This window comes from Panulirus ornatus, chromosome 12, assembly GCF_036320965.1.
Source record: "Panulirus ornatus isolate Po-2019 chromosome 12, ASM3632096v1, whole genome shotgun sequence".
In the NCBI taxonomy this organism is placed as follows: domain Eukaryota; kingdom Metazoa; phylum Arthropoda; class Malacostraca; order Decapoda; family Palinuridae; genus Panulirus; species Panulirus ornatus.
The window spans coordinates 25,789,976-25,812,033 of NC_092235.1; the positions used below are offsets into that span (position 1 = coordinate 25,789,976).

Genomic DNA, 22,058 nt, shown 5'->3' on the forward strand with positions numbered 1-22,058 from the left:
ACAGATTTCTGGGTATATTTTAGATTTCTGCAGATTTCTCGGTATATTTTAGATTTTTCCAAACTTTTTTAGCCGCATAGATGAGTAATTATATATTTTGCTAAATATTTGATGTTTTGGAAGACTGGCTGAATGTATGTGGAGGCCATAGGGTCGTGCGTACATGGAACACACACACACACACACACACACACACACACACACACACACACACACACAGTGAATGTGTGTCTTACCATACATTGATGTAGGACACAAATGCATGATAGTAAAGGGTTTCGATCCATGTAAGGCTCGTGATGCAGAAATGTGTACAGAAATGCGTTCAGGTTGTGCACAGGTGTGTTCAACATGTCGTAGGTGTGCAGAGTTGTGCCGAAATCTGTGTGTGAGAGAGAGAGAGAGAGAGAGAGAGAGAGAGAGAGAGAGAGAGAGAGGAATTTGAGAGTTGAAATCGTTCCTAACCTGTGGCCATAGTCCCACATTCAGGGAACAGTGAACGAGACAAACTGTCTCCTGGCAAATATTAAAACTGCCTTTATTTACGTGGATAAGGAAATCTTCAGATCGCTGGTTCACGTCGTACATAAGGCCACAACTTGGAATATCCTTCTCAAGTTTGGTCACCGCAGCTACAGAAGCAGATAGAGCTCCTAGAGAAGGTCCAGAGGAGGACGACAAAGATGGTGCCAGGATTAAGACAGCTGTGGTACAAGGAGAGGTTAGAGGGGGGGGGGGGGCTTAATGTGCCCACTAGGGAAGAGAGAAGAGTAGGTGGGTGACTTGATCACAGCCTTTTAAGTTGTGAACCACGCGGGTGACGTAGACAGTGAGTGAACAGTTCTTCGAAAGATGCAGGGGGCAGAGCAAGCTAGAGGACATAACATGAAAATGAACATTCAACTTACAAGCAAAAATAAAGTCAACTACTTCTAAAGTATAAGTGTGGTAGATGAATGACGTCAAGTGGCACATGAAGTAGTGAATGTGGACACCATCGCAATGTTTATGAAGTTGTATGAGGGTCGAGAATGTTCAGGAGATGAGGGGGGGGTGCCCCCACTCGCGTGTACAACTCCCTCCCTGTATTATACAAACATAATTACAATCATTACAGTCTCGCCTGAGTTTGGTATATTACAGCTGTTAAGTGTCAATAAATCTTACCGCGACCAAAGGCTGGAATGTTAAAGTTTTGCGTCCATTTATCCAAGGAAATTAATATGTTCATCCTGGGTGAGGGAAACAATGGGAATGAATGGTTTTCCTTCGTTCTTAAATTAAAGGAAACCTGATTACATTTTTCCCTATTGGGTAAGATAACCTCATCCTGGCGTAATGAATTAGATATTTTTCGTCTTGGGAATAAATTAGATTGTACAAATAATAGGATTAAAGTGGGGGGAGAGAAAAACAACGAGTCAAGAGGTTGTTGATTCTGGGAAAAGAAACTAGTGGAAATTAAACCTGGGCCAGGCTGGCGGGCGAGGCCTCCGGCATCAAGGTGTGGGAGAGCGTGTCGTACCGCGTTCTCCACGCCTGCCCGCTACCCTCTCCCTCATTAGCACTTGTTTCCTGTTGTTGCTGTGGCTCCTGGCTCCCACCCGAGCCGACCAACCCGCTTCACTGGCCGGCCACACCTTGGAATGTCCCTCTGAATGTGAGAGAGAGAGAGAGAGAGAGAGAGAGAGAGAGAGAGAGAGAGAGAGAGAGAGAGAGAGAGAGAGAGAGAGAGAGAGAGAGAGAGAGAGAGAGTTTTATACACGCATGTTCCCCACACCCCGCCATTGCTAGATACTCATTACCCTGCTAGCCCCGATGAAAGGGTGAGCACCTGGGTTGGTTGTGGGCCGACTGCCAGGCCCAGGATTCGAACCCATTTGGATCCGTACGGACTTGTTGGGTGTAATGGTTAGCGTCGCTGACTGTGACGCATTCCCGGGCTTCACGGGGTCGAAGGCATAGATTCGAATCCTAGTTACGGCAGTCGGTTCACAGTCAGGCCAGCTGTTCATCATCCACTGAGGGTTGGTCGCTAAACTGGGTAGCAGGTTTTGGCTAATATATATATATATATATATATATATATATATATATATATATATATATATATATATATATATATATATATTCGTTCATGTTCGCCATTTCCCGCGTTAGCGAGGTATCGTTAAGAACAGAGGACTGAGCCTTAGAGGGAATATCCTCACTTGGTCCCCTTCTCTGTTCCTTCTTTTGGAAAATAATAATAATAGAAAAAAGAACGGGAGGGGAGGATTTCCAGTCCCCGCTCCCTCCCCTTTTAGTCGCCTTTTACGACACGCAGGGAATACGTGGGAAGCATTCTTTCTCCCCTATCCCCATATATATATATATATATATATATATATATATATATATATATATATATATATATATATATATATATATATGGCTAGGATTAGGGCATTCAGTTGCCTGTGCCGTCTCTTCTAACATGAAATATATAAATCAAACCAGTGTAGCTGGAGTGTATGAAGCGTACGTGGGCCTGAGTGAGTAGACAGACTCACCATTTTTTTGAGTGTATGTCTGAAAACTCAAGTGAGTGTCAGGCTAATTATGATTATCAGTCGATCAAAAAAATGAATGGAAATAACTGTTGAAACAAAACTTTAGTCAACAGTTTAAGATATGTTCCCGCTGTATGCGTTCACAACCTGTGTGTATATTTATGACAATATTTCCAGTAGTGAACACACGACAAAGACGTCGTAATTCACATTTAATACACCCGGGCGGGAGAGGAGGTCTCCTCCGGTAATCACCGCTGGGAAAGGAATTGCGACGCTCAATTGAATTTTAATCCTAAACAAACGAGGATGGCGGGGCGTGTTTCCCGCCCTTCCACCCCACTTGCCGGAGGCCGCTTTTGGGATATTTATTTCAGAATTTAACGGCCTTTTGCTTAAATTTAAATGACTCCTGCGAAATCATTTTATGGTGTTTACAATGTGGATAAATAGAAATAATGTGATATTTAGGAATGATTCGCACAACTTGCTGTGTTGTAGATGAATGTCGTATGTACATGAGCGTTTGTTTACGTTGGCGTCGTCTCCGCGAACGCTACCGCCGGATTATATACGGATTTGTCATGCAAACGGGAACGTGGAAATTCATGCAGCGGTGTGAGAATGATTTTCTCCCAACATTTTATATATATATATATATATATATATATATATATATATATATATATATATATATATATATATATATATATATAATATATGTGTGTGTGTGTGTGTAGGTAAGGATGATTTTGCTCGGGAATTCGAAGGTGTTTTACCAATGCGTTGTTGTGCGTCCTCCACGGTTGGGTAATTCATTGATTGAGACATAATTAGATTAACTACTTGAGCAGGACGGAACTACCCGTAGAGAACAGCCGTGCGGCCCTTAAGCACGATGGTCGTGGCTTGAAGGGGTTGTGTATATATATATCGCTTTATGGGTTATGATGATGTGTATATATCCGCACATTAAGGGCCTAACCTCACATGTAGAACACTATACAGTAGGCCAGTAGGGTTATAATAATAATCATGGTTGTGATGTTATTGTAGGTTACTGTAGAAGGAAGTAAACAAAAGAGAAAATAGTCAAAATAATTCCATTTAAAACCCTGGTGAAAAAGCTGTTTAAACTTGAAATACGAGGCCGTTAAAAGCATATAAAAAATGGCATGAAAACAGAAAACGCCACTATTAAAACCGTAATAACAATGTAAACTACACTTACTACTGTTATAAGCTTGAAATCAGTATCATTAAAACCAGTAACAGCCTTTTTTATTTAGATTTACAAGACCGTGAAAACACTGGAAACTATTCGTTTATCATTCATCAAATAACACCATTAAAACATCTCATTTGAAATATTGCGTTGTAGGGCCGCCCACCGCCGCCCCAAGAACGAGTCCCTCGCAGTGGGCGTTTTTTTTTTTTACGCGGGCGTCCAGATGACCCCTATGAGCGCGGGCGTTGGTGACAGATTAACGGGATTATGGGCGTACGTAGGAGGCATTAAGGAGGATCAGCGGCGACACTCCACCGCGATCGTCGCTTGTTTGTATAGCTCCGCCCGCGCCCGACCGGCACTTGTTTTTCTAGCGGAACCTCCGGAGTTCGCCAGTGTTTTTGTACGTATACTTCTGTCATGGCGGTGGGGAAGATTTATTTCATGGGTTTCTTGTGTCCACTATACATTTTTCCCCTGTGACAAAACTTATTTTTGTAGGAAGTGGAGTAATGCAACGTATTTGTTGGTTCTTGCGGAAATGTGTATGTGTGTGTGTGTGTATATATATATATATATATATATATATATATATATATATATATATATATATATATATATATATATCTTTTTGGATCTGAATGTGGACTTGTGCGTCCTGTGTTGGGAGAACAGTAACACGAACATGTTGTATAGTACAACCATAACCTCTTACACTTATCTTGGAAACCTCACACACATATATACTGAACATTACATAACCTGTTTCCAACCCCGCCCCCCTCACCCCTCTCCCACAAGCGACAGCTGTTGTGGAGATGCCGTAATAACTTTCTCTTATAAGAAAGTATTCCCTGCTACAACCACAGCCACAATAACCACTCGCTACTCACACATGAGAGAGAGGGGAAGGCTGCTGTTGTACATTTCTGTCTTAGCCAGAGTGGAATTAAACAGTTCTGGTCTCGTTAATTCTTGTGGCATCATCTCCCGTGACTTTACTTTCCTCTACCTGCTCTGTAAGTGTTGTAGTGTGCGTGTGTGTGTGTGTGTGTGTGTGTGTGTCTATGTGTGTGTCTATGTGTGTGTGTGTGTGTGTTATGTCTGTGTGTGTCTGTGTGTGAGGTAATGGTTTATTTAGCCATTTCTCCGTTATCTGAGATTTTCTTGATTTGGGCCAGGTGAGGATATTCCAAAAAAGGCCCAGTCCTCTGTTCTTAACGCTACCTCGCTAACGCGGGAAATGGCAAATAGTTTGAAAAAAAAAAAAAAAATATATATATATATATATATATATATATATATATATATATATATATATATTCCCATGAGTCCACGGGGAAAATGAAACACGGTAAGTTCCCAAGTGCACTTTCGCGTAATAATCACATCACATATAATCATATATATATATATATATATATATATATATATATATATATATATATATATATTCCTGCAACCTTCTGTACATTCCTGGGGCCTGGGACGATGTGGTGCTCCCTCCCTCCCTCCCTCCCCGTGTGGTGGGAAGACCACCTTCCCCTGCAGGGCCCCCGCGGCGCGAACGTGTGATTGGCTAATTAGGTTATTTGTAGATCGCTAACGACTGGTGTAATACTGGTCCATTAGCGCCTCCCCGGGCGGACGTGTTCCTCACAACGCTCTCTCTCTCTCTCTCTCTCTCTCTCTCTCTCTCTCTCCTTGTTTGCCGTGACGAGGGTATTTCCTATGCTACAAACTTACCCCATTTTCTGTGATACGTTTCGAAAATAGGGATTGAAATGGGTTGTGAAATTGACTGAAATTGGTTGTGGAATAGGGACGGAAATTGGTGAATGTCTTGCGGGGAATTGGGCGAGACGAGGAGGGGAACAGGATTCTGGGTGGTTGGGAGAGGGGGCGTGGCCTATTACACGCTCGTTAAGCAGCAGGTCACGTGACCAACTCCACGCCGACGGTCCGCGTTGGAGAGCGAAAGGGAGAGGTGAGAGGCGAGGCAGGTGAGGGCAGGAGAGAGTGGTTGAGAGTGAGGAAAAGAGAGAGAGAGAGAGAGAGAGAAGAGAAGTATGAGACGAGTGGAAATTGGTGGTGATTTTAATCAGAAAACGGTGGATGATAAACGAGGCAAAGAAAACGTCAAGGAAAGGCGAAATGACTATTTAATAGAGTAAGAGACACGAACGTATGTGGATAGCGAAGCTAGTTCATAGAAAACGTCAAGTAGCAGCAATAGACGTGAAATAGAATCATTTCTGTTTGCATCAGCGGTGCCAGCGTCCGTCCGTGTACACGACCACTGTGACCTGACACGTTGCAAGGTTTGATTTAAGGAGGTCCAGCGCCCTCTGTAGCCTCTTGTAAGATCGTTCCCACAGGGCCGGGAGGGCGCGGCAGCACGCGCCCTCCCGGCACTGTGGTCACCGCGCGGAATAAAATACTCAGAGCGCCGGAAAATCCGTCCTTGTATATAGGGTGCTCCATGATTGACAGTTGGCGTGTGCTTGGGGAAGCTGAGCCCCGCGTCCGACGCCGGGTCCAGCCTGACTTCGCCTCACGAATGGCATCATTATTTTCCCTAAAAATGAAATAATATCTCCCATATTTAGTAGATGTTTATATTAGTAGTTATTGTACATCAAATTAATCAAAATTGATTGGTATTTAGATGATTAGAGTCTATTAGAATGGGAGGATAATACTTGATATGAAGACTACCGGACGGGGAATCGGAGGCTGGCACCCCCGCCAGGCCGCCCGCGCGCCATTGTTGTGCGCGGGACTTTAATTAATCTAATGCCATTGAGAAAGCGCGCGAAAACACTGAATGGCGAATCCAAACCAATATTTTCTCAAGGGAAGTGACAGGCGACGGAGGGCAGGAGTATTGATTGATTATGGAGGAGGCGGGGGATGGAGGGATTTTTACGGTGTTTTCGATGGTGATTTAAGGTGATTGAAGTGGTGTGACATTGATCGAGGTGGGGTGATTCTGACGTGGTTTGATGGGGGTAATGCAGTGATTTTGATGGTGTATGTGATTATGATAGTGAGACTGGTTTTGTGATGGTGAGGAACATGATAGTGACAATTTTCGTTGTCGCTGGTAAATGAATGTGAAGTTGAATAGTGACTGATAAGGGCCGTGGGTTTTGGGTTATAACCGAGAGTGGTTGTGATGGTGAGTTGAATGTGAACATAGTCATAACTGGCGGTGACTTGTGATGGTGACATGCAATGATGCTGATAATGACACTTGACTGAATGACTCAGGGCGTCTTCCGTTGATAGTGACTCGTGATGGTGACTGAGACTGTCACAATGCGTCAGTGATTGTGATGATGAGTGATAGTGATTTTTGTCACCTTCCAAAAGAAGGAACTGAGAAGGGGTCCAATTGAGGATGTTCCCTCAAAGGCTCAGTCCTCTGTTCTTAATGCTACCTCGCTAATGTGTGAAATGGCGAATAGTATGAAATAAATATATATATATATATATATATATATATATATATATATATATATATATATATATATATATATATATATATCGTACAAACCTCCAACAACCAGGATCGAGCCCGGGACCCCTGTGTCACAGGCGGGTTCGATCCTGGCTGTTGGAGGTTTGTATGTTCTATGAAGGTGCGCGTTCATCATATACACTTTATTCGTGTATATATATATATATATATATATATATATATATATATATATATATATATATATATATATATATATATGTGTGTGTGTATATATATATATATATATATATATATATATATATATATATATATATATATATATATATATATATCAAGTTAAGCTTTACGTATGGTTGTTTACTCATAGGAAACCCGAACCCCGGATCTCCCTCTCATATCTCAGGAAACGTATCTTGGCTAACCGGTCATCGGAAGGGTATATGCTAACGAATGACGTCACATCCGCTACATGCCGTCAAAACTGGTGTGTTGTTGGAACCAATCAGTTACAAGGTCCTCATTAGGTATTCATAAGGGGTTGGGGTGGAGTGGATTACTGCAGACCCCGGTCATGTATACATTGTATGTCATATATTTATAAAACCTTTTTTTTGAGGAATTATGAATTTGCTGTGTTGGTCTGTTCTGTATATTTCACGTCTTGACCTCTCGATCGTGTTTGCTGACCTTTGACCTCCTTAAGGATAGGGTTTCATCTGGTGATTTTTTTTGAAGGGGAAAAACTGATTTCGATAAATGATATTGAATGTTTGTTTGTGTGTGTGTGTGTGTGTGTGTGTGTGTGTGTGTGTGTGTGTGTGTGTGTGTGTGTTTATAATTTTTACGAGAAATTTTTTCCCCATCACCATTATATTTACACCACACCTACTGGTCACCAGCCCCATCACCCCCCCCCCCCCCTTCCTTCACTATCATAAAGAAAGCTATCGGTAATCAAAGATGTGGCGGGGCACGGGAGAGAGAGCACTACCCGCATACCATCTATAGAGGATCCGATAGTGTCCGAGGGGTTCGATCCCACTACACGATTACATCGCTCGTCTTTTGTTCCTCCCCTCTATACTCTCCTCCCATCCCTGTACGTCATCTATACCCTACGTTATAAACTCGTATTTTCTTCACGTTCCCGTCCGTGAAGTAAGAGAGTTTTAGGTCATTATTAAGACTGAGATTGTAAATGAGTTTTTAAAAGTCTGCCGGACGTTTGAACCTGATGGAAATATGGTCTGGTGTTTCCGGTACGATCAAATTTGAAAATGTTTCTTCCACCGCGTCAGAAAGTTTCGGTCTGCCACGATGGCCATTGCCAACGCGGTGTGTGTGTGTATATATATATTTTTCTCTCCTTCACAGTTGTAGATATTCCGTAATTTCAGTGTTTCACACTTAATGTTTATAATGACTGTGGAATAGTTATTTGAATAAAATTCCTTGTATATCTTTTTATTTTTCTCGGTGAGTGTAAACCTGTGTTAAGGCTCGACCTAACCATTATAAACGCTCGTATGGGGGAGCTGTTATTCCCCTGCATTGATTCGCTTTAATTGTGCCAGCTGTCGTACACGACCTGTCACCGGACGACCCCCTTCTTTATAATGGTCGTTATCTCGAATTGGTGTTACTCCAGGGCGTTTGATAAGCAAATTATGTTCTTATGGCGAGATTACCTTACAGGCTCGGGCTCTATGGCGAATAAATTCCTTTTCAAATTAGAGAAAAGAAGAAGAATGATTTCAGTGTTCGTATATGTGGTGATTAGGTAGTATCTACGTCGGATGTCAATTTGATACGACTTGTATTGGTGTACAAAGTAATACGAGAGTGACATGTGGATTTTGAGTCTTATGAGCACGTCGCTACGATCGTTTGAGCACGACGGTACGACCCTGTGAGTACGACGGTACGACCCTTGAGCACGACCATACAACCATTTGAGCACGACGATACGAAGCTCTGAACACGACGGTACGACCCTTGAGCACGACGGCACGACCCCTTGAGCACGACTCCACGACCCTTGAGCACGACTCCACGACCCCATTGAGCACGACTCCACGACCCTTGAGCACGACTCCACGACCCTTGGGCACGACGGTACGACCCCTTGAGCACGACTCCAAGAGCCTTAGAGCAAGACAAAGCGGCCCTTCAGCACGACCTCAAACACCAAGCCAGTATTTCTCAAGTGTCGCGTTTACATTGCTCGAGGTAGTCCAACACTTGAGTTATTTAGATAAGATTATAATTACTGTAATTCCCAATTGATATAATCAAATGATATTATGAACAAGAAAAAGAGGAAGATTTCGTCTTGTGTTTACCAAATGGCGTCCTAGCTTCGTCTCTTCGATGTATATCAACTGACTTACATTTCTCTCTTGTGTCTCCCCTGATGATGTGATTTTTACACGAAAATGCACTTGGGAACTTATTGTGTTTCATTTTCCCCGTGGACTCATAGGAATATATATATATATATATATATATATATATATATATATATATATATATATATATATATAAAATGACTGCTGAGCTAATATTTTTCAATATCATAACGTATGTTGGAAGGTCCATTGACCCAGAAAGGTCAAGACATGACTAGCCATTTCCTGCAGTCTGATGTTAATTTCACAGACGCTCTTGTTTCGGGGGGAGAGACCCCCCCCTCCCATGTGTAACCGACACCCCACTCCACTCCCCCCCCCCCCCTCACCTGACGGGAAACAATAGGGACCCAGAGTATAATGTATGAGAAATCCTGAGTGCAATGTATGAGAAATCCTGAGTGTAATGTATGAGAAATCCTGAGTGCAATGTATGGGGATTTTGTTTGACGTATAAACGTAAGGTTTCACTTGGCAGTTAAGGAGAACATGTTGAGTTGTTATTTTTATTTAGTGAATTATTGAAGGAAACATTTAGCGTGATATTGACCAGATGTAAAGCGATTTCCTTTGATAATTGAACACTTCTTGAATTCTTGTAATATATTTTGTTTTTGAAATATTAAGAAATCCTTAGTTTTTATGTTGTATTTTCGGCGGTTGTTTAAACATGGGTGTTGTATTTTGATGGTTAGTTAAGAGGTTGTGATTCTACACCATAGTCAAACAAGTTGTGTATTTAGTACTTGTTTATTCGATTGTTTGGTCTGCCTTCTTTCCATGCAATATTGCCCGTATATCTTACCTAACCACCATCACCCTCGTAAAGTGTTTGTGTGAGTTGAAGGATCGACCATTACGAGGTTGCTCTCATTATTATGAATCATGGTTCTCGTGTTTCACAGTAGCCGAGCAAGTGTTCACACGTGTGTGTGTGTGTGTGTGTGTCTGTGCACCGGATATCCTTGTGTGTGTGTGTGTGTGTGAGTGTGTGTGTGTGTGTGTGTGTGTGTGTGTGTGTGTGTGTGTAATCAGAGACTTGGGATATGCGGCTGCATAAGGGTTAGAGGAAGTGTTGTGTGTTTCTAATCTACTACCCTTCTCTCCCCTCCCACCTCTCTCTCTCTCTCTCTCTCTCTCTCTCTCTCTCTCTCTCTCTCTCTCTCTCTCTCTCTCTCTCTCTCTCTCTCTCCCCCCGACCATCACACATCACCATTTGACATGCGGTTGCTACTACCCCCCCCGCCCCAACCCCCCATACCCCCCCCCCTCCTCCCCACACCCATGATGGGTGTGCGTTCGTTTGTGTACTGGGTGTGTGGAGGTGGCAGGTGTGTGGGTGGAGGGGTTGTAGAGGGTCTATTGGTTGTGGCGGGGTTGTTGGCTTGGGAGGTTTGGTTGAAAGTGGGAGGGGTTGGTGGTTATGAAGTTGAATATGGTCGTGATAACCCACCAACTACCCGGGGGAAACGATGGTACGACCCATGGGTCTGATGGCCTCGTCTTGGAGTACGACCTTAAGGGTTAGATCAAAGCATAGGGCATCATACCTAGGGGTCATATTGTCGTCTTCAAAGGGTCGTACTGCAATGCTCAGGGGTCGTAGTGGTGTTCAAGGGTCGTAGGTTGGTGCTTGAGGGTCGTACTGTGATGCTCAGGGGGTCGTGTTGCTCAAGAAGTTGAAATGTACTCAACCACTACAGACTTGCAGATCCCATGATATGGTTTACGTCAGCTCACATCAAGTTTGAAAGTCTTAAAAATTGTTCCAATACTCTAATATTATATTGTATTTTGTAATACGAGCAATATTATTGTAATAGATTGGTGTACAGTATAATTTGCCAAGATTACACTTGTATAATCTCCGTTTTAAACACTCACAAGTTGGTTAAGTCTGTAAAAAGAATTAAAAAGTAGTTCCAAGCGCGACCGTGTGGTTAGGTGTGGCGCCACATCCGCCGCCAAGCGGGCAGTAGCGAAGCCGGCGACGATCCACACTGAAAGTGTCTTCCGGTGGCTGTCATCACGTTGTGTTTTCTCGGCTTCCGCTTCTCCTTAAGTGATAATCCTTGAATAATAATCTCCTCTGAAGAACATAGGTGATGATCATGAGGCGAATTCGCCACTCTGTAGATTTTGAAATAAGCACATCAGCTCCGTCGGTATTAGGTACGCCATAGAAGTACTTCCATGGGCCATTGGCACAACAGATATGGCGGTAAAACCATCCATATCACCTTACCAGAAGACATATTACCCTCCTCACATCCACAGTGTCAACAGTACAAATTGGTGAGAACAATGAGAGCGCGCGAACCCGCTCCTCCTCCCCCAGCGCCATAAACGGCCGGATGCACTCACTGAGAGTGACTGAATCGATTTACATGGCCACACACTGGAATCCGACCCTTTACTGTAATTGAATAATCCCCTTCATAAAGTGTCGGGGGGGGGGGGGAATATAAGGGATAGGATCTCGTTGGGATTTGGTGTTCATTTGTCATTTACTTAATGGGAGGGGGGTGAGGGGGAGGAGGGTTTTCGTACCATTATTTCTTAAAGATTCTCCGTTTCTTAAAGGGCTTTTTTTAAAAGCATTTTCTAAACTTTCTTCCCCGCCACGTCTCTCTCTCTCTCTCTCTCTCTCTCTCTCTCTCTCTCTCTCTCTCTCTCGGTCGGCCCCGGCCCTTTCACTTCCTCTTTCAAGAACGCCAGTTAGTATCGACTCTTGTCTTTTGTTTTACGTCCTCAGAGACAAATTGGTGGAGGAGTCGAGGCGGCGTATCTGTTTCACGGGGGCGGAGGGAGGAGGAGGTGAGGTGGAGGAGGAGGGGGTTGGAGGAGGAGGAGGTGAGGTGGAGGAGGAGGGGGTTGGAGGAGGAGGAGGAGGAGGTGAGGAGGGGGTTGGAGGAGGAGGAGGAGGAGGAGGAGGAGGTGAGGAGGGGGTTGGAGGAGGAGGAGGAGGTGAGGAGGGGGTTGGAGGAGGAGGAGGAGGTGAGGAGGGGGTTGGAGGAGGAGGAGGAGGTGAGGAGGAGGTGGAGGAGGAGGTGAGGTGAGGTTCGTCGTGCCGACCGTTGATGTGGACGGTCCGCCGCTGCTGCTCCTCCCTCCTTACGGCCGCCGACGCCACCCTAACCCATCACTTCCCGCGCCCACACCACACACACCCCCTCACCGCCACCATTCCCGCCCATTCCATAGGATTAACACCTTTTCCCACTTTTGTCACATTCACTCACGAGAGTGTTGCCTCCCTCACCCGCCCGGTGTGTACAACTTTATGACACAGTTCCTACTATTATTTTTATTTTCTCAGAATTTCTCTTCTATGTTTGTTATGTCTTCCGACGATCGTAGAATTTTCTGGTAAGAGTTGCATGATTCGTAAATTGGTCTCCATAAGTTAAACGAATAAATGTTTTTGTTTTTTTGTTTTTTTGCAATGAAAACACAAAATGAAACATTTGAAACGTCTTTTTATTTAAGTTGTTTTAATTTTGATTATTATATATATGTGTGGGTGATAATTTGATGCGAAAGTGGCATAATTGTCGTAATTACTTAGTGGAAGAATTTTAATCATACTTCAGTATATGTTCCTCTGATAACGTATTTTTTTAGATGTTTTAGATTATTCTTTATTTACATGTGGCATGTTTACATTTACGACGTTGTCAGGTGTAAATAAGACATTAGGAAACATTTACTTAACATTGGCAGCGCCTGGTAAGATATATGGCGACGGAAAAACACTTAAAATTCGAGAAAATGTCTTCGTCTTTCTCCAGTTTCTTCTCTCCCAGCCCCTCATGCCGCGGTGGAGGGGGTCCGGGGGGGGGGGAGCGGTTGTTAAGTCAAATGGCCTCGTTAGTGAGCGCTTCCCTGCACCCCGCACCGCCCCGTCCCGCCTCGCCCCAACCCCACCTCACCCCACCCCGTCTTCCACCCAGTAATCAGTGACGTCACGGGCAGAGGGGTGTGAGCGGGTGTGGTGTGTGGTTGACCGGGTGTTGAGGTCACCCATGTCTTCTCCCACCACCACCCATGTCCCCTGCACCCATTACTCCCCATATCCTGCCCCATCCCCAACACCACCGCTGCGCATATTCTCCCCCACAACTCCGCACATGCTCCCCCCCCTCCCACCCCGGCCCATAACCTCTCCCCACCCTATCATATTGCCCCAGTGGCGGCTGGGGGGCCCCCCTCCCCCCCCCTTTCATCACGAGAGTCAACAGGACGTAATGAAATTGGCTTGTGTTGGTGTGTGCATTGGCGGTCCAGACAGCATATGGCTGGCTACCTAACCCTCGATTATTGCACCTGTTGATCCCACGCCGCTTCCTCCCGCCCGCCAGGCCCCGGCGGCTGCCTCTCTGGTTTGGTCGAGCGATGGGGGACCGTCTGCTGGCGAGCAGTGTCCTCTGTGGGTCGGTTTCAAGGTCTGGGTTTGTGGTTGGGATGGTAGGCGATACTGCGATGATGGCGAAAGGATGTGGTTTGATATATATTTTCAGGCATTGTTAGATCGTTAGCCTTTATTACTAGTTCGTTAATGAAGTCTTTGGAGTTAAGAACATATTTTTCCATTATTTATGGTGCTGTAGTTCCTTTGATCGTATAACTAACTGGCGTTGAAAATGTTACTGAACGATGTGTGGAAAAAGTGAGCAGCGTCAGGGAGCAAACTGGTGGATCCCGGTAGCTGTTCCCCCGCGCGTCCTTCCTCCCCGCCCTCTCCTTCCGCGGCGAGGGTGTTATGGCGGGATTATGGGTCTAGTGTTTCACAATGACTTAAAACTGTCCAAACACCGCGCGATTCACTCTGTCAACATGGCAGCTAATGGCAAAACCTCTCTCCCCTCAGAATTACACCGGTGCACTTTTGTAAGAATTCATCATGTTACTTTTTCATCCCATTTTAATAAATCAAAGATGTGTTTCGGTGAAATCCTTTGTACCTGTTTTACAGTTTTCCTTTTATGTTAATTTCATTTACTATGCAATTTTTATTTATTCACAATAGATGTTAAGTTTGAATTACCTTACAATCATAAACTTTGACCTGTGAGTTTTATTTGGTCAGATGTAGTTTGTGAAAGATGTACCGTCTAAGATCTGGATCAGTAGACAGGGGGAGCATCTTTAAAATGTTGACACCAGTTTCTATTCACCTGATCCAGGAGAGTTTCGTCTCCTTGCAATATGCGTCAGTGTACAGTTCAGAAAATAATAAAAGGTATAATAAAAAACGTAAAGCTGTAAAAAGAAAATGGTATTTATTTGAAGGGAGAAACAGCGAGTGATTGGAAGATTGCGCCCTGGTTAATTGTGTGGGTTCAGGGATAACTGATAATTTCGAAAGGTTTATGTTATATCTATGTATTATCTCAACTATAATTTGTTGTCTCATATCTGTATTATGTTGCCCCTCACTTATAATTTGTTGCCCCCTCACGTATATTTTGTTACCCCTCACGTATAACTTGTTTCCCCTCACCTACACTTTGTTTCCCCTCACCTACACTTTGTTTTCACTCACCTGCACTTTGTTTCCCCTCACCTATACTTTGCTTCCCCTCACCTACTTTGTTTCCCTTTCACCTGAACTGTTTCCCCTCACCTACACGTTATTTCCCCTCACCTACACGTTGTCTCCCCTCACCGACACATTGTTTCCCCTCACCTACACTTTGTGTCCCTCACCTACACGTTGTTCCCCTCGCCTACATTTTGTTTCCCCTCACCTACACTTTGTTCCTCTCACCTACACTTTGTTTCCCCTCCCCTATAGTGTTTCCTCACCTACACTTTGTTTCCCCTCACCTACACTTTGTTTCCCGTCTCATATATTATTTTATTTTGACATAGATAATGTTGCCCTTGATATATCCATGTCTCACCTATAATATGTTGTCTTCCTCTTAATATGATGTTCCTCACCTTTGATTTTCTCCCAGGATTTGCTAGCTCTGTGTACCTACATAACACGTAGACCATAATGTGTGTGTATATGTAGCATGTCTCTCTTTACCAGTCCTTTTGAAGGTGATTTATCTTCCCCCGACATCCTCAATTCCACTCCCTCCCTTCTCCCCCTCCCCTCTCCCCCTCCCCTTAACACTCCCTCTCCCCCTCCTTCCAGTACCTGACGTGACCTATGCTCTGGTCTCTCCCCCCCTACACACAGGTCTGGGGGACGCCTGGGGTGCAGCTCCCCCACAGACCAACCCGAGGGAGGCGGCCATAAAGGAACTGGGTTCTCATCTCCTTCAGGTAATATGTTTATCATGTTATTTATTTCAGTATGTATTGATGGTTATTTATTATTACTGTGTGGAGTTGTAAGTAGAATCGCCTCCCCTCCCCCCAAACTTTTCTTTTATAAGTAATCTCATTTTTCTGTCAGGAATGTAAAGTCGTTACTTGATCCTGTTAGGTTTCCGTGGTGCGGTGGTCAGCGTCACGCTCGGGCTCGTCCTAGTTCGAGTTTTGGGCCGGACAGATGGCCCACAGCAAACCCAGCTGTTATATATATATATATATATATATATATATATATATATATATATATATATATATATATATATATATATATATATGAGCGTTGACATAGTCCCCAACCTGTCGCCAGAGTTCCACATTAATACCTTCATCCATCACCACTCACTCACCCGTCACCACCCTCTCACCCGTCACCAAACCCCCCCACCCACCCATCACTGGACCACCCGACCCGCCCCGTAAGCCGGCCCCACGCTACGCTGGCCACCAACAAGAGAGGCATTACTGAGTAGCCGGGGGGCGTGCTTGAGTGACGCCCTCCACGCCCACGCCCCAGTGGACGCCCACGAGAGCTGTATCTAGCGAGGGGCGTGGCACCAATAGAGGCTTGAGGGGGGGGGGGAGATGGGGTGGAGGGAGGTTCACTCTTCCCAGAGGGAGGTTAGTAAACTACACCTTCGTATATCTGAACATATTTGCTGATGATGCCGTAGTCATGAAGGTGAATAAAAAAAGAAAAACAAGAAAAAAAGGGATCGAGGGTGATTGTTCAGCGCACAAGTGGACCACTTCGAAATTAATGGTTGATTAAAGTGACCCCGAGTGAATGTCATGAGGATGGGACATAGTGAGAGATGACCTCATTATGAGAATGGTACAGTTAGGGATAAGCTCCAGGCGCCTCTGTGTGTATGTGTGTGTATGTGTGTATGTGTGTGTGTGTGTGTGTGTGTGATGGACTGTGAGAATGGCCATCGTGCCTAACGTGTGTGGCCAGAGTCCCCCATAAGGAGAACAGCGAGGAAGACAGAGTGTCTGCTGGCAGGAGAACAGCGAGGGAGACAGAGTGTCTGCTGGCAGGAGAACAGCGAGGGAGACAGAGTGTCTGCTGGCAGGAGAACAGCGAAGGAGACAGAGTGTCTGCTGGCAGGAGAACAGCGAGGGAGACAGAGTGTCTGCTGGCAGGAGAACAGCGAGGGAGACAGAGTGTCTGCTGGCAGGAGAACAGCGAGGGAGACAGAGTGTCTGCTGGCAGGAGAACAGCGAGGGAGACAGAGTGTCTGCTGGCAGGAGAACAGCGAGGGAGACAGAGTGTCTGCTGGCAGGAGAACAGCGAGGGAGACAGAGTGTCTGCTGGCAGGAGAACAGCGAAGGAGACAGAGTGTCTGCTGGCAGGAGAACAGCGAGGGAGACAGAGTGTCTGCTGGCAGGAGAACAGCGAGGGAGACAGAGTGTCTGCTGGCAGGAGAACATTCAAGTATTTGCATAAGGAAATCTTCAGATCGCTGGTTCACGTCGTACATAAGGCCACAACTTGGAATATCCTTCTCAAGTTTGGTCACCGCAGTTACAGAAGCAGATAGAGCTCCTAGAGAAGGTCCAGAGGAGGACGACACAGATGGTGCCCAGAATGAGAGAGACCAACTGGAGGGAATGGTTAGAGGTCTTTCATTAATTCAACTGTGGAAGAGAGATGAGTAAGGGGTGACCTGATCACACCATCCCAAGTTATTACGGCTGTTTCATGACGTCAGGTGTGACCAGTTCTTTGAATGCTACAAGGATATAAGAACCAGAGGACATAACATGGAATTACGCAAAAAAAGAAATAAAAAAAATAAATTAGAAGCGTTGAAAAGACGCGATTCTCTGACCCACGAGCGTTGGATGAATGGAAGAAAATGAATAAAGAAAATGTGAGTCCGGCCAACCCACTGAGGATTGAAAAGTATCGTAGTGAAGAAAGTTGAATACGTGAGAACTCACCACTGTAGAACCCCCCCCCCCTTTCCCCCCACCCCAGCTCATACTGTACAAATAGGTTATTACACGCACACACACACACACACACACACACACACACACACACACACACACACACACACACACGGGCTTCCTTGGTGCAGTGGTTCGCTTCGCTGGGCATTATTCACTCGTGGACCTTCCCGGGTTCGACTCCTGTGGGCCGCACCTGGCCCACACCCAACCCAGCTGTTCATCCTCCCGGGGGCTGGTCGATGGGTGGGTACCTAACGTAGATTAGTGTGTGTGTGTGTGTGTGTGTGTGTGTGTGTGTGTGTGTGTACATACATACATAGCAGTGAAGACATACACACACGCACGCACACACGCGCGCCTGCCATGGCTGTCCACCGCTAGATAGATTCGCCACCAACAGTACACATTTCCCCTCTCTCTCTGTACTACCTCTCACTTCACCACTGTGAGCTCTCCCCTCACTCCCTCCCTCCCTCCCTCTCTCTCTCTCTCTCTCCCCTCACTCTCTCCCACGTTCTCCCGTACCTTGGCGCGTGCCTGAGTGGCCTGACTAATTAAGCTAACCCCCCCCCCCCGGGGAGGGGTAATTAGCTGATCACAAGCAATGGAGAGAGAGAGAGAGAGAGAGAGAGAGAGAGAGAGAGAGAGAGAGAGAGAGAGAGAGTTAACCCATAGGATCCCTGATAGTAACTTAAGTAAGGGAGTGAGCGTGGTTAAGTAGCCCCCCGCTTGTTAGCATCACTTTAGATAGCGTCTTGACCCTAACATGCTAATTACTTTACCACCTGCAGATGACCATTCCCTTGTACGCCCTGTCATTATGTATATGATTTGCATAACTACATCTTAGTGACGTATGAATATCTCATAATGGTTTTTACAGTATATGTGTGTATATGTAATTCATATATATATATATATATATATATATATATATATATATATATATATATATATATATATATATATATATATATATATTATATGATTATATATTTAATTGTTTCTTTCCAGATATGTTCATGCCTATAGTCTAGTGTGTGTGTGCGTATATATATATATATATATATATATATATATATATATATATATATATATATATATATATATATACCCTTTCTATCTACAGACTCTGGACGGGTTTATATTCGTGGTTGCACCGGACGGTAAAATAATGTATATATCTGAAACGGCGTCAGTACATCTTGGCTTATCTCAGGTCAGTCCTCTCTCTCTCTCTCTCTCTCTCTCTCTCTCTCTCTCTGTTTACTTGTGTATTTATTTTTGTTTTCAGTCAGTTGTATTTCTCTATACTTATTATTATTATTATTATTATTATTATTATTATCATTATTATTATTATTATTGTTGTATGATGTATATTTAAGTGTATTTACTATGAGAAAATATGTACTGTATATGTAGACCTCACCTCATGAATATGCAAATCTACATTTACAGTAAGTACTCCACGCTGTTGTGTATGAAGGTTTCAGTGATCTCTAGAGACACGGAAGTCGAAATTAGAAAACCATTATTGTGATACTAGAAAACACGTGAGATAGTCGAGTTGGAAATGGTAGAAACCATTAAGTCTGGTTCGCGCGCGCACACACACACACACACACACACACACACACACACACGCGCGCGCGGGTTTTTAGGAAAATAGTAACGGTTTTGGTTATAAGACGTAAACGTTGATGTAGCGAGAGTGTATACAGCGAGATCCGGGCAACAACCGGTAATGTTGTGAAGATATTTTATCATATTTCTGATAAACCAATTAAGTTGGCTCGAAATCGGAGATGCCAGGAGTCGCTGGATGGAAGAGGCAAACCTGTGTGCGAAAATGCTTACACGTGTGCACCTGACTGACCACGTGTGCACAACCATGACGCTCATGTACATTGTGTGTGTGGGTGTGTGTATTTATGTGTGTGTGTGTGTATGTATGTGTGTGTGTGTGTGTGTGTGTGTGTGTGTGTGTGTATGTATGTATGTGTGTGTGTCTGTGTGTGTGTCTGTGTGTCTGTGTATGTGTGTGTGTGTGTGTGTGTGTCTGTGTGTGTGTGTGTGTGTGTGATATACGTAAATTCTTGGCCCGTAATTGAATATTTCCCCCAAAACCACCATTGTGAGCTTCGTCATATGTTTCACCATCACCAGCCTACACTGGGGTAGTTAACTGGCTCATTCTGTGTAGCAACTAGGTGTCGTATAGTACAGAGTAAACATCGCAAGTTTTACGACAGTTCGGGCGGAGTGTTGAGTGGAGGCAACCCACTTTCCCGCCCCCGGAGCGGCGCGCCACCCGGATCGGTTGCAGGGCGACGTGCTGCAGCTGTCGTTTTCCCGCGCGAACGCTCTCGTTGGGGGGTGAGCACTTTTACAATGTGGACGCGATTTATTCGTGGCAGTAATTGGTTGGTGTGTATCAGGCCCGCTTCCGGTCAGATATTAGCTCTGATGTATGAGTTTAAAGTTGTTTAAAAAAAAATTATGAAGGTTAACTGGGTATGTTAATTAAGAACTAAGTTTTTTCTTCTTCTAATAGATGATTAGAGATGGTTTGTACGCTTGTTTGCGTTGTTGTCGTGTGATAGTTCGCTACCGGCAGATGTCTGCATCCATGTGTGAATATTCCTCTGTAAAAGAAATGCGTAAGTGAGTGGTACAGATACTGTAAACAGAATCTCCGTGCACGCGTCAGTCACCAACCCTCATCCGTCACTGGCCCTGCTGGTGTGCCGGCCTTAATGTTAATAGCTGAACGAGCGTTCAACTATCACTCCCCCCCCCCCCCCCGACACATCACCTCCCCCCCCGACACATCACCTCCCCCCTAGACACACCACCAGTGTAAACGCATATTCCTTTTATCTCGATGCTCATGTAAATATTTCAGAACGTAAATATTTACAAGTAAATAAAGCCCTGTTGTTTGAAAGATTTTTATTTTTTTTTTTTTCAGCGAAGGTTTTGTTTGGACTTTTAAATAATTTTCGACACGCCTACCCCATCGCTTCTATCACAATCTTCATTCATTGTCATAATTACGATGAAAGAATTGAGAGAAATGATTGGAAAGACTTTCCTGGCGTCAAGAGGCGCATCGTATGGAAGTCATAAAAATCGTGGGGAGGCGTCGTCAACTTTTAAAGAAATATAAAATGAAAATGTTCGTGCGGGCGGGCGGGCGAGGTTAGAATTCTTGCGGCGTGTGGCATGTTGTGAGAGGGGCGGGGTTACGCACACTCCCTAGTCAAGCGAGCATCTGCCTCACATAAATATTCCCCAACTTCCCCCCATATTTTTCCCTTCTGTGTCTCCCTCTTCCCTCCTCGTTATCACCTCTCACATTTTTTTTTTCTCCTTTCGTAATCTTTTCGTCAGTCCCTTTTATCGTCTGAGTCGTATTTATATATATATTTTGTTTTTCTTTCTCAGAAATCTCACGTGTTTCGTAAAAGATGCTGAGCTTTCCACGAAATTATCTGCACTGAATAAATACTGAGAATTCTTCACTGTATATTTGCCTCAGCGTTTTTTTTTTACTTTTTTTCATCTTCAACTTTTACTTTCCTACTTGATTTTCATCTCTGCAGTATTTGTAATTATTATGTCTCAAGGTAAAGGCATTATTGATAGTTATTATATAAGTGATAGACTTTTTTTTTTCTTTATTAGGATTTTTGATATTTTTATTATTTAAATATTATTATTGTATTTATGGAAAGATCATTGTTTATTAGGACAAAGATGGGTATGTTTGATGGTATAGTGGTGCCGACGGTGTTGTATGGACGCGAGGTGTGGGCCGTGGGTAAATATAGGACTTAAAGGGGTGGGCATGGTGGAAAGTAAGTGTTTGGAGGGATGACTGTCGTAACCCACATGACTCTGTAGAGGGTTGGCTGTCGTAACCTCACGTTACTGGAGGGGTCACCGTCGTAACCTCACGTTACTGGAGGGGTCACCGTCGTAACCTCACGTTACTGGAGGGGTCACCGTTGTAACCTCACGTTACTGGAGGGGTGACCGTCGTAACCTCACGTTACTGGAGGGGTGACCGTCGTAACCTCACGTTACTGGAGGGG

At 44.4% G+C, this 22,058-nt stretch overlaps 1 protein-coding gene across 6 annotated transcripts in view; it reads left to right on the top strand.

Moving 5' to 3' along the window:
• The window catches only part of sim (bHLH transcription factor single-minded), a 97,041-nt gene that overhangs the window by 57,421 nt on the left and 17,562 nt on the right, over positions 1–22,058 (top strand). For all 6 annotated transcript variants that reach the window (XM_071667559.1, XM_071667562.1, XM_071667558.1 and 3 more), the window contains 2 exons: positions 15,866–15,951; positions 19,088–19,177. In XM_071667559.1, the coding sequence (XP_071523660.1) occupies positions 15,866–15,951; positions 19,088–19,177 (176 nt within the window). The remainder of the gene's footprint in view (positions 1–15,865; positions 15,952–19,087; positions 19,178–22,058) is intronic.